Genomic DNA, 13,796 nt, shown 5'->3' with positions numbered 1-13,796 from the left:
CCTGTTATCACCAGCAACTCTCTGCTGGGGCTAAGCAGGAACAACCCAAAGCAGGAGAAAGATTTTAAAACACCTGCCGTACTTGTTGTACAACACACAGAGGGAGCAGTAGGAGTTAGAGTCATAGAACTCCAGTGGCATTTGTAGCATGTAGTTAAATAAAGCACAGCAGTAAAATCTAATTGCAGTATAGACATGTCCAAGGCACATATCAATTCAGCAAGATCCCCAAGATTAAAAAGCACCTTCAAACCATTTTCTATGTGCTGCCACTAATGTAGGCAATCAGGAGAGAAAGGAATCTCTAGGAATGACAGCTTTTATTGCTGGCTATAGATTAACAATGCCCCCAGATTGGCATTATGAGTATACAACTAGGCCAGGTAGGCCTGGCTGTTCCTGCAGAGGGGAGAAGCATTTAGATGGCTCTAGATGACACTGCTCATCCTAAGCTCTTTCCCTTCAACTAAGAAGTAGTTTGTGAATTTGTAAAAAGTTTGAGACAAGTCCTAGAAGATGTTTCAAGTGCTTAGCTTCACAGTGTACCAAGAAATTTGAAACGGAACATACTTGAGAGGAAGGACAAAAAATATTCCTTATTCTTAATAAGCACCCTACTCACTGCACCTGTGTAAATCTGGAGCCACTTTAGCTTAGACTGTAACTTGAGTTTGAATGTAGCCCCATGAGTCTGAGGCTGCCTGTGCAAACTGCATCCAGTAACTACGCACCCCTGTGTACACAGTTTGTCAAGCAGATACATCTTCTACTGCAGATATTACTCAGAAGAAAGAAATGAAACATTTAGGAGAACAGCAACCATTAAACATAACAATCAGAAAACCTCCCAGACACATTAATTTCCTTCTAATGTGAATTTTCCCATCTGTGCTTCCTGGACAAAGAAATGTTTTTCAGGCACAGCTGCTGTCATTTCCCACATAAGGTTGCAACTTCCTATCGCCCATGCCACACAGAGGGGCAAAGGGATTTGGCATCTTCAAACAGATTAAGGCAACTTTCCTCAGTGTACATAAGCCCTTTGCATGTAGGATCCCAAAGGCCCTGGAAAAGGGCCTGCACAGGGACCAGAGAGGACACTTGTATGCTCTGCAAGAGCTTGGCAGCCTGTGCCATGCACATCCACCACTTACCGCATCAATGATAACAGAGTGGGGAGTCCGTCCTGTGAAGACATATCCAAGTTTTTTTGCTCCTTTCACTAATGCTCCTTCATCTGCCAAAACAAAACACAAAAAGCTTGAACTTAACCTGGTATGTTGAATACGCCTCCAACACCCACACTTCAACATGGCAGACTGCCAAAACAGAATCCCCTTTTCTGTGCACTCCCATCCATAGGGATGTTAAGAGTAGTTCTGCACATCCCTCCACAAAAAACTCAACATTTTAGTCCTACAAGGGCCATGCAATATCAACTACACAAACCTAGCACTTAATCTGTGTAAGATATCCTGTAACTACTGAAGCATTGAACTCTATTCTTCTGGAGGTGCCACACTTCTCCAAATGAAAAAGGTGAAATACCTGTTCTGAAAGCAAGATCAAAGCTCTGTTATTTTAAATTCCTACAGTATGTTTTTGATCCATTTTCTGCTGGGAAGGCACTAAGTTCAGGTACTATAGAAATACAGCACTGTTTTCCAGAGACTGAACTGGGCAGTGTTATTAAGACCTCAAATAACAGAGCTGCAATCAGAGCCAACACCTGTAGATCAGGTGCCTCCTGTAGATAATTACAGAGCCTCCTTAAGGAGCAAGCATCATTAAGCACAACCGTCATATAGGTGGATTTAGTGCCTAATTCAAGCAACCCTCCTGTCTCTACAGCTCCCTTAGTCTCCTCACGGTTCATCATGCAGACCAGAACTTCCTTATATGAGCTCTTCATCCTACTTTTCAGACACTATATTAAGACATAAATAAGAAATGAGGTGGGTTCATCACTCAATACACCACTACAGCAATTCCAGAAATATCTTCACTAACAGAGATAAATTCAATTGAGAGCAACATTCCCCAATCTGGCCCCACCTAGCTCTGTCTGTGCTAACTGAAAGGAATAAAAAAAAAAAATGGGTGAAGGGCAGGCCTGAATATCACCAAGATTCTGAAAGTTTTGGTTGCATTTTGTCATGTATCAGCACTTGATAGCTCCCTATCTTACTCTAAGCAGATACTGAATCAAGAAAGACAGTTTGTAGATAGGCCAATAAAGTAACTGCTCATGCAGAAACAAATCATTACTTCCTATGAACTCAGTATCTTTTAGTTTCCCCCCTGCAGAGACAGTACACAGCCTCATGAGTGCAGAAGGGATCCTAAGCCCAGCCTGCCTATCTCTAAAGAAACATCATGGACTATGTGGTTTTGTAGGAAGCATTCAAAAACAGTGTGTACTGATTACAGAAGATGCCAGATCTACTGCTAGCATGGTGGGGGACATTTTGTTTTCAAAATCAATGACCTTGGAAATTACCTAGAAGCTTATGGACCTTCCTTCCATCTACCTCCACTCCTTCAACTCATTCCCTTCCAAAAAAGAAAGTAACAACCAACCTGGAGAGGACGCCTGGTAGATTATTGTATTTCCTTTTCTCTCAGGAACAACAGTATGACACACGGCCAGCAGCGTGAGGAACTCCTGTATGTGCACGGCTGTGGGCTAGACAGGACACCAGGAGAGTGAGGTTCAGCAATTGCTCACAGACTGAAGAACCTGCTCACTAAACTGAGAGATCTCTTAGGTAACACAGAAAAAAAAAAAAAAAAAAAAAAAAAAAAAACCAACAACACCATACCCATATTCTGTTCTGTATTTATAGCAGTGATTTTGACCCCAGAACACCAAGACAGCACAGTTCAGGGCCAGCATTGAACTAGAGCTATTGATAAAGACCTCGTTCAAGCTGCAGAGAGCCAAGAAGGCTGAGCATTCCCTCATCCCCCATCCATAAAAGCATTACTTCTTTAGCACCCCAAACTTCACATAGGCCAAGACCTCTGCCACAAGATGACAATCCAGCAACAGGAAATATTACTAATGGTAGCTTCCAACAGATTGACAGCAACCACACCAGAATTAAACTGCATCCTTAGTGATGAACATCCAGAGCTAAGAGCAGCTGAACAGCCAGTAGAAGGCAACACCATACGTCCTTCCAAAGGAATACAGCACCCAGTCAAGCATAAAATTAATCTATGGTCCCTACACATTCAAGCATCAACATAAGCCACTGCTCCAAAGTGCTTAAACAGACACCAGGTCTGCAACTCAGCAAAGTTAGCACTTAAATCACAGGCCTCTGATCAGCCAACTGTGGCAACTGCAACCTTTAGTGATGTGAAATTAAGTCCCTCATCCCATTCTTCCCTCCTTTCCATCCCTGCCTCTGGCACAGGATTTATAGCCTCATAGCAGTCAGGAAGAGCAGAGAAGCCATTTGCTCAGTGACTCAGACATGAACTTAGAAGTTCTACCTTAGCAAAAAGCCCTACTTGACATTGCAAACTCTCAAAGAATTGTTGCATATAAAAATACCATCAAGATTCCATCTTTCATTAGCACAGCATATGCATTGGCAATATGAAGGTTTAATTAGTAGGCAGTAAACTACTATGAAAGCCTCAAAATCATGTCAGCTGGCAAACAAAGTAAGTATATCAGAAAGTAATGTAGTAAAGACTGAAAATCCAAGCCCTACATTCTTAGCCCTATATTCAAAGTACTTCATGTACTTTGTCATGAATATTTTAAAATTAACTGTTTCTCACAGGACCTTTACCTTTGCATACTGAAACTTCCAAATTGTATGGTCACATGCTACTAAAATAACAAGAGTTGTTGCTTTCAACATGCTGGGGTGCAGAGGCTGTGCTCAGAAAAACAAACATACACACACTACTATCTGAATAAGTCCACAGCAAATTACAGTCAAGAGGTAATTGTTGTTCCATCATTTCCAGTCAAAGTAATGAAAGTTTTATCTCCATGTCAAAAGGCACAGCCTGCCAGATTCTCATTTCAGCATCTGTTGCTGCAGACCTTTGATGTCCATCTTACACTTTTATCACCTAGCCCCTTTACAAGCTTTGATAGTACGTGCTCTGTCAGCTGGAAACAACTTGTCTCCAGTAGTGACATGGATTTTAATCCTTCCTAAGTATGTATTTATGTTTTCAAGCCAGCAACATAAATTGCTGCTGTCTTGGTACTTTCACAGCTCACAATGTATTACAGGGCAATCTTCCAATTCTGTTGCAACAGATCACCAGAGGCCCAGCTTATCACAACAGCTCCTCCACACAGCTGTCATTTGTTTCCTTTCTGTATTGTTCCAGCACTGACAATATTTGTTGCACAGAAATGAATCAGGGTAGAGCATTCAAACACCTGCTTTGGACCTGAGAAGAGAAAAATCTGTTAATGGCTTCTGTGGCAACATATCCCTTCCAATATACTGAGCTGAATCCTAGCACAGGACAGAAGTCCACAGCTTAACCAATTCTGCTTTATTACTTATTTTCCTCTGTCAAGTCTCTGACATCTCAGTAGTCAAATTCTTAGTGATGTTCTGTGAAACATTTCTTGCCTGTTCATGTGTTAAGGTCAGCCATATTTCTTCCCACCTCACTTTTTAAATCTCTATTTATCTGTAGATGGAATAAAGTCTGCATATTTTAATCTCTTATTCATCAATCCACAGGTAGTTCTCATTTTAAGTGCATTCTTCCCTCATTTTTCTTCTAGTATGCCAGCAACTCTGGGTGAAAGCAATTGCTTCTTCCCCCTTCCCCCCGCCCCCGCAAAAAATCCATGAAAAAACTAGTGTACAAACGTCTACACAAGAAATATGCTCCACTCGATGAATTATTTTGTTTGCTGTCCCTACCAGCTGAGAACCACATACACGTTGTAATGGTCTCCGACTTCAGGAAGCAGATTCTGGATTGTTGTCTACAAAGCACTATCCTCAGGGAAAACAAAGTTCAGCTATCTAGTAGGCACAGCACTATCCACTATCAAGCAAACCACTGGGCAGAAAGCAATCGCTTCAAGGTTCCTATATTTAGAGGAGCAAAACACTGAGACAAGCCTCAATCTTTTGGGGAACTGCCCTGTGAAGAACTTCTTCTTATCTGCACGTGCTACGCATGCCTTTTCCTGGACTCTTGACTCTGAAGACAATATTTTTCACAACTGTTAAGAGTCTAATAAAATTACAAGGAATTTGCATGTGACATTAAAGATATCTTTCATCTTTCCTTTAGTTGTAGCAGTATCAGATCAGTGCCTTCATTCACAGTATTTCCAGTTGAGCAAGACTGCTAGATTTTTGTGCAAATGGCCTAGAAATGGCCAATGGGATACTAAAGCACAGTCTAACAACCTGAACTTACTGCTTTGCATACAAGTGGCACATTCTGCCAAGGAAAACTGTGAAAATGCTTATGCACTTAATTACCAAGGAGAATTACAACTCAACATCTTAAAAATATATCAACTTCCTAGCATTTATTTCACTAAAGTATCTGGAGAGCAGTGTGAGGATACAGCCATGCTGAGCACCTCCAGAACAATGAAGCTGACAGGACTGGAGGAGACCAAGATACTTCAGCCACAGACTGAGAGAAGACATTAACCACATCAAGAGAGTTAAATACAAGTATATCTTGCCCAAAGCAAATGAGATATGACCTATAATTAAAGATACTGCCTTGTACTTGAACAAAAGTACTGAAGTCCCACGCACAACAAGAACAAAAGCAGGTAAGAGAAAAATATATTTCACCAAGCTCTAACAATTTAATTGTGACCTATAAAATGATGTGTTTGGACAGTTTTCCAGCAATCTGAACTAAAGCTTCCCATAGGCTTTCATCACCTGAATATGCTTTTTCCCCCTACTATATTTCAAATCCCAGTTTTTCATTCCAGTTAGCTGTGATATGTTTTTCTGGTTCTGCTTTCCTATGGAATTAAGAATCAGCTGATGATAGCTGTCATTTCAACAATGCTTGATGGGATAATAGCCTCAGTTCCCACACACTACACAAGAATAAGCAGATGTGTTGGTGAAGTCTAAACAAACACTTTCAGCCTGGTAAAGGCTCAATGTGAGCACAACAGTTGTCTGTTCTGCCTGGCCAGCTGCTAAAGTACTCATCATGCGTACTCACTGAACCAATCCAGGCATCTGCAGCTATACCATGTTTGCTGCTTCTTGGCCAAGAGATAATTTGGGGGCCACAGAAGAAAGTTCATACACAAACTGAAATTCGCAGATGAAGTTCAGAGAGAATCCTGGGAGATACAGGAGTCTAGGATGAGAACCAAGTCTGTTAGCTCCTTCTTGACCTCCTTCCCTGCTCTCCTATCATTAGTGTAAAACATAACCCCACAACAAACAGGCTTGCATCTCTGTGCTGAGCTCATTCACAGGACATATACATCTAGCAAGCACCAAGACAAAGACCATCTAGCATATTCACCAAAAATTCCTTCCAGTCTTAGGAAAAAACAGATCTTTCCTTATTAGACTAAGAGTTGATACTGTTTTCCCTGTAGAAACAAGACAGCATCATACACTTGGTACAGCTGCACAGTTCATCCAACAGAAGCCAATGCAAAGAAAAAGCACAGGCAGACGAAGCTAGATACTTTCTTCTACATTAAAATACCAGAGCTGCCAAGAGAAATCTCCACATGTTTTCAAGACAAGTTATTTTTCCCTGGTACAATTCCTACAGGGCAATAATTCTTTAACTGCTGCTCAAAAGTGGACTTGGCTATCAGTCAGCCTTGCACACCAGTGGCCCAGAAGAGCTATGAAATTTAGAGGTGATGCAGGATGCTAGAAATCTTCCTAGCAGATGGAAGACAGTCTCATGAGTACAAGTGCATAATTTTTTATTTTCAACCTGGAAAGAAAATTACTTGGCACTGAGACAGTTCTAAACTAACACTTGTGACTGAACTGAAAAAAAAGATTAAAATCTTCAAGAAGAAAGCAATGAACACTTAATGAGAGCTTGTAAGAGATCACACTTCAGTTGCAAAAGGGAAAATGTTTAGAGGGAATTAATTGCCCAAGTACAGCACCATCTAACTTCACTTGGTAGCTTATGCTAGAACACTTCAGTTTTTCACCACAGTCCACTAAATGAGTAGAAATTGACAGACATCCACAAATAGCATCTGCAGCTATCTATGAGCTGTAAAAATTAAGTTTACATAGATTTTACAAAGAAAGAAGCAGTTTATGCACCTCAGCAGCTGACCTGATGCAAAAAAGGCAGAAAGACCCTTCCCTCTACCACTATCTTGGAATTCAGCCCCTCCGCTCACCCATAGCCTGACAAATACACCCAAACATGCTCAGCAAACTGTCATACACAGACCTTGCATTCTCATGTCTTGTGCTAAATCACCACTTGCCAGAGGGTGGCACCCATTCCTCCACTACAGTCAGGCTCTGAAAAGTATCTCTGGCCAGTAATTTCCCCACTCACTGTTTGAGGGTTGAGTTCACACAATACGCTCAGCCCAACAGCCAGCTGCACAATGACATCAATATTTGTCGTTTAAGTGACCAGCAGAAAGGAAACTGGAAAAGGGCTCAGCATAGAAGAGTACTGAGCTGTCTAGACTAGATGACACTTAGGGAAGCTACCAAAATCCCTTATTTGCCTGCCACAACAGCATATACTTCTTTTAGCCCCCAAAGCAGAAACTACCCAGAGAAGATCAAATAATTAGGTAGCCCTAAAATAAGGGGTCATCTCAAGGCTAGGTAAGAAATTCCATCTCACAGCTCATTTGAGATACACCTCTTCTGCTGAGTCTATTAAAATATACCAAAGCTTTTTTCCCTATGCATACCTAAAGCAACAGCAGCCAGAAAGAGCTCAAAGACACTTTATCTACAGTCTACACCTAAACCAGAATGAATACCTGGAGTCAGCAAGTGCCATAAGCCATAACTGTAGCCACAAATGAACAAACAGGACACAAAGGAACAGGACATGCATAAATCCTGGCTGCAAGTCATGTCCAACAGGAAATCTTCCCAGAGTACATAAGCCACACAGGAAACCAGGGCACTGTCCTGAGTGGGTCACTTTGCTGGAGGTTTAGAGCAGAGAAGCCACATTTAGGCTCCGCCACCTTGCAGAATACATAATGCCACAGCAAGTAATTACTCCCTTACATGGTGCAGTGCTTAAGTACTGCACAGCAGAACAGAAAGCAAAGCTTTCCTGCACACAAACTGTATATTGCAAGTATATTTTAGATGCTCATACTAAACTCAAGCAGCCCAGTTGCAGAAGGTACACTAAGGAGAGCAGTCAGCTGACTGAGTTTGTGCTTGCCAATGCTCAGACCCCATACTGTGAGACAGCCTGCAGAGAAAAAGGGTCATGCTTTTTGGCAAGTGAATTAATTGTCTGGTGTCCAGTCAGACACTTCATAGCCACATGATTTCCAAATAAACAATGAAGTGACACTGTAAAGAATAGGTCCCTTTAGGACTCAACAGCTAGGCTAATAATTAAGGCTCATGTCAAACTTGAATTTGCAATTAATTCCCATCTCTTACATCCTTCACATAACTAGAATTCCAAACATTTGCAATACCTAAGGCTCGTTCTAGAACCACCCTGTAATGCTACAGATCACAGTTAAAAATGGTATTGATGTTTCAACACTCCAAGTAATTTTTCTTTTAAAGAATTTTAATTTCTATCATACTTTCAATGCTTTGTTACAAAGCATTATAATCCATAACAGAACATACAAAGCTGCCTTAGAGGTAGCTAGAATCCATATCAATGCCATTGCTTCTTTAATTCAATTGTAAGACAAGTGGGCAGAAAGGCGTTGGAGGGAGCTATTTTGATTCCAATTTACCCCCTCTGTGCTTGCATGACACACTCACAGAGCAGACTTAATCACACAAATAGATTTGTTCAGCATTCAATTCCAGACAAGCCTGGAATAGGGCATTTAAGAAGCATGATATTCAAAGAGCAGACTTACATGATCATTTTCAATGTTTTGCAGCAGTCTTGGGTCATCAAATTCACACGATTCACTGGTGGAAGGAGGTAGCTGGCTGCAGAGCAAAACAAGCATATTCAAACAAGTGGCAACATTGCCAATCTTAGTACTTCATCTAGTTTCTTGGGAAACAAATATAAAAAGCAAAGTAAGACTCCAGTGTCCTTGAAAGCTTTGTGAAAAGATCATATGAGTAATGCAGCAAATGCTGAAAATGAAAACCAGCAAGAAACCCAAAATGGTTATGGTTGACAGTATTTAAGAAGATTCAAGCGTCAATGCAGCTCCTGAGACAGATGTAGCAACAGCATTTTTTAAGCACATTTAAGATAAATGGATTTCAGGGCAGCTTGCTCATAAAATAGATCAAAGTTCAATATCCCTAAGTTCCCTTCCTAGTCAGAGCATTCTGCTTCAAGCTGACGCCTGAAGGATTTTAAGTCCGAGTACTCCAAGTAAGTACCTAATAAACTTTCACAGAACTGAATAGAAAAGAAAGGTACAAGGAAAGAAAACACAGCAAGGAAAGAAATGGCAATATATTGGAAGAAAAGAGAGATCCATAGAAATTACCTCTCAGCAGAAGTAACATATCATTCTATCACCTTCCTAAAACATTATCATAAAAATGAGATGGACCAGTGGAGAAGCCCAGCTTAGCTCACCACCAAGTGCTCTTCTAACAGCATTCAGTGTTCACCTGTTTCCTGAGTGGGAATTCACTTCTTCCCTATATTCGCCATTCAAACCCATGTCAGCCCTCCCTGGCTCTTCCCCTCCTTGCCAATAATCTCAACATGTTTCACTGATACCTTGTAACACCTCTGGGTCTTCACTAGTTTCTGTGAAATGGGATACATGCATCACCTCTATTCATTAAAGTTCCCAATAAAACCAAGAAGGCTTCTTTGGATATGACAGGCCTACATATCAAGCTCTCTCCCAGTTTAATTACTAAAACATAGCATTTTAATAAAGAAGTCCTTTTTCTTCTCATTCTCTTGAGGCCTGAACTCAGTGATCATAAAGAGCAACATTCAATCTCTATCTAGGGGTAAGGTTCCTGCAAAGTAAGTTAATTTTAGCTTTTAACTTGACTGTCTGCAATTATAAATAAGCACTGCATTAGCATCCCAGCCACCCCAGCCACTGCCTATTCCTCACCCCCCTCACATATGAAATCTCTATGCAGAAGAGTAGATCCATCACCACCCACCAGCTCTGCATTAGGCTCCCACTGGAAGACCATTTTACTCAAACGCATTCCTCCCTTGGGCTTCTTCCAGTCCCAAATTGGAAAGCAGTCTTTATATAGATTGTACCCACTCTGCTATACAGAACATAAACATCTTGGAATGTATTTACCTGAAGTCTTCTGATGAACGTTCTCTTTCCAACTCAGGAAAGTGACTGAGGAGTAGAAAAAGGAAAAAGAACATTTATTCCACTTTAGTAACAAAAAAAAAAAAGTAGAAGGCGAAGATCAATGAGTCATCACACAAAAACATATGCTGGAACCATGGGTTCAGCTGTTCATACATTTGAATCAAATTTTCTGCCTTTTGAGATATCTAATTTAGCTAACATGAAATTCAAAGGTTAACTTGCATCGAGATCTTAAGACTACCCATTTAACATGAAGCAAATATAAAGATGTAGATGAGTCAAAGGGATCCTCTTGACAGGACAGAATAAAACCAGTAAGCAGGTATCATTCTTGTTCAAGGAATATTAAGCTCTATAACTACAACTACATTGTTCCAACAAAATTCTGGCTCTTCTCAAGTCACAGAAATATGACTGATAACTGCTACCCTTGGACTGTAATTTTCTTCCCTCTTGAAAGGCCAGAGCTTATTTAGCACTTCTGGTTTTGTTTAAATCATGATCAGGTAAGTTAGGAATCAAGTTTCTTTGCTTCATGTGAAGTACTCCCCAGGTTTGACTTTCATAATTTGTGCTGCAGGACAGGAAAATGAAAACTACTAATTAAGACCACAAGATATGCTAGAATATAAACTGAAGAACAGAATGTTCTAATAATTTCTCAATATAAAATTTTTTACCAGTAGTAGGCACACATTAAGCTACAGAGTTTCTTTAAAAGTCATACCTACCCATATGTCACTCCAGCAATACTGCATTTCTTAAAGTTCATTATATTGCATGTTAGAGTACCTGTTTTATCAGAAAACAGGTATTTTACCTGGAAGGGAAAAAAACAAGTCTGATTTTCAACTTGCCATGTAATAAAACTCAAAGCAGAAAACAGGAAGATACTCAGACATATTGCTCAAATGTCACAATATTGGCCAATGCAGACTTATTACAGCTTGATTTGTCTACCAGCTCTACAGAACAAAAATCAGGCAAAAGAATTAATGCAATTAAATAATTACCTCTAAATGTGGAAAGGCTCAAATAGTAAGTATCAATTGCCAAGGCTCTAGTGTGATCACTACAGATTTACTTGGTTGCACTACTTGGACATTTACCAAATCTTTCAATTGTACTAATCTCAAAGAGTGATTAGAAAGACAGACTCATGGGATTGTTGAAGGCTCACTGGAATTTTACACATTGAAGACATTCTGTGTTTCAAAGTTCACCAGGAATGCTTGGGGATTTTTTTTTCCTCTACCTATAAGCACAGAATATGCTAGATTAAGTCCAACTGGTACTCTGCAGCCAAACAAAAGCTACTTTATCTCATGTCCATTCATGAGCAATGTTAAAGTACACAACACAGCCACAGTCAGCACTGCCCAAAGTAATAATCCCTTAATGGAAACAGTGATTTTAAGGTAGAACTTGGAGGCAACCCCATCAGAGCAACTTCTTGGAGCATTAGCAGATTCAAAATCCCCACCTTCAAAGGGCCACAACACACCAAAACTAACTGCAAGTTAATGATACCCCAGTTGTACCTCTGCACCAGGTAAGACTTTCAACCAGGAAGGGATGGTGATAACATGAAAGAGTTTGACAACTCAAAAACCAAAATAATTTGATATAGTCAGAAGAAGCTTTTCCTCAATAATTGCCATTCAGCTCAAGACAGTGCACTACACTACTTGTTAAGTGATCCCTTAGTTGTGCACTATACTGCTACTGAATACAGCATTGGAAATTGAACCTTTGCAAGCCAAAAGTCAAAGTGGGTACCCATACTTCTGAGGAATTTTAAGCCATTAACAATTTCATCACAAAACAAAAATATCTAGGACATCTGTGAACATGTAATTCAATTAAAGAATCAAATAATTTAGTCTAGTTTCACAGAATCACTAGTAAGCCATTCCTGAAAATAACATATGGGCCACCGACATACATTATGCCACACATCCTTTACTTCAGGCAAAAATAACACCATCATTGGGAGGTTGATAACTTCACATCAAAGTGATTTAAACAGAAATCAAATTTCAGCATTCATAAGAAAAATGCTGATCAGATTAAGCAGGAACAATATTGACTACCCCCCTATGGAGCAGGATATTATTATGTATTTTAAATACATAAATGTTGTCTCCAATACTAAATTTGTGCCTGTTATGAAGTTTACATAGTTCACTTGCAGACCTATAACCTTGATGGTCAAGGAGAAAAGCTACTATTTCCCAACAGCATTACAAAATTCCAACAGCGAAGGCATTCTCCAGTAAATTTGTTTTGGGAAGCCCTTCTGTTTGAAGAAATGTTATTTGCAGAACAAACAAACCTACAACAAGTAGAATTTATTATGCAGTTATCTTTATCTGAATGGAAAATAGAAATGCTTAAAGGAACACAGTATCTAAATTAGGAATACAAGTGCTTTTTTTTTTTTACTTGCATCTCCTGTAAAGCAGTCAGAAACATCAAAAACAAGTAAGTCTAGCCCTGTATCTTCTGTTCTGGTATAGACAACCAAAACCACAGAGCGTCTCTCCAATACCTTTGAGAATAAAGTTTAGAATGAACATAAGAAATAGTTTCAATTCCCAAACATAAAACTACCTATATAACATTGCATTTAATCCCGTGATAGCTCATTATTTCACTTATAAGACTCAGACTAGAGAAAATAAAAATGTCCCATTAACCCAAGTCACAGAGCAACAAAATAAAGCTGATTTGTACATCTTGTACAATCTTGTACATCTTGCTCTCATATCTTCACTCTTGCGAGAGTATATTACAATTATGACACTTCAGAAAATGTTACCTTACCTGCCCAAGTTCCTCATTAAGGTTTGAGGTTCTAGCCATTGCAGGTGTATCTGTTTCGGGGTAATACATATCTGTGTCCTGAAATGAGAGCAAAATTAAGACTTATGTTATGCAAATTAAACATGAAAGTCTCTGTTCTTCTTTTAGTCAGCTCCAACTTGGCTTGACTGTCATAATGCTATAAGCAGGCATTCTGAATGCTTGAGACAAACATCATCCCAGGATGAATACGGGTGCCTCCTTCCCAAAGTATACCTCCATCCTACAGGGACACGAGAAAAGACAGATTCAACTACATGTAGTTAATAAACTAATGGTGCAACAGAGAAAACCCCAAACTTAGTACAGTAGAAAGAGGTTCGTGCATTAGCCATGCTAATCGTAAGTGTTCAGTTATGGCAATCAGTTGCTCTAGCAACATCTATGAGGGACAATTTTAGTGGCTCCATGAAATAAACTTCTTCTGTTACTACAAAGAAACAGCTGCTACACAAACCAAAGG

At 39.8% G+C, this 13,796-nt stretch overlaps 1 protein-coding gene across 6 annotated transcripts in view; it reads right to left on the bottom strand.

The window, feature by feature from the left end:
- Positions 1-13,796, bottom strand: part of ATP8A2 (ATPase phospholipid transporting 8A2) — a 311,854-nt gene that overhangs the window by 234,179 nt on the left and 63,879 nt on the right. For all 6 annotated transcript variants that reach the window (XM_064409174.1, XM_064409175.1, XM_064409177.1 and 3 more), the window contains 6 exons: positions 13,295-13,372; positions 11,200-11,288; positions 10,448-10,492; positions 9,062-9,137; positions 2,581-2,686; positions 1,155-1,237 (listed from right to left, as the gene is read on the bottom strand). In XM_064409174.1, the coding sequence (XP_064265244.1) occupies positions 1,155-1,237; positions 2,581-2,686; positions 9,062-9,137; positions 10,448-10,492; positions 11,200-11,288; positions 13,295-13,372 (477 nt within the window). The remainder of the gene's footprint in view (positions 1-1,154; positions 1,238-2,580; positions 2,687-9,061; positions 9,138-10,447; positions 10,493-11,199; positions 11,289-13,294; positions 13,373-13,796) is intronic.

This window comes from Passer domesticus, chromosome 2, assembly GCF_036417665.1.
Source record: "Passer domesticus isolate bPasDom1 chromosome 2, bPasDom1.hap1, whole genome shotgun sequence".
Lineage (NCBI taxonomy): Eukaryota > Metazoa > Chordata > Aves > Passeriformes > Passeridae > Passer > Passer domesticus.
This window is presented reverse-complemented; position numbering and strand designations above follow the sequence as displayed.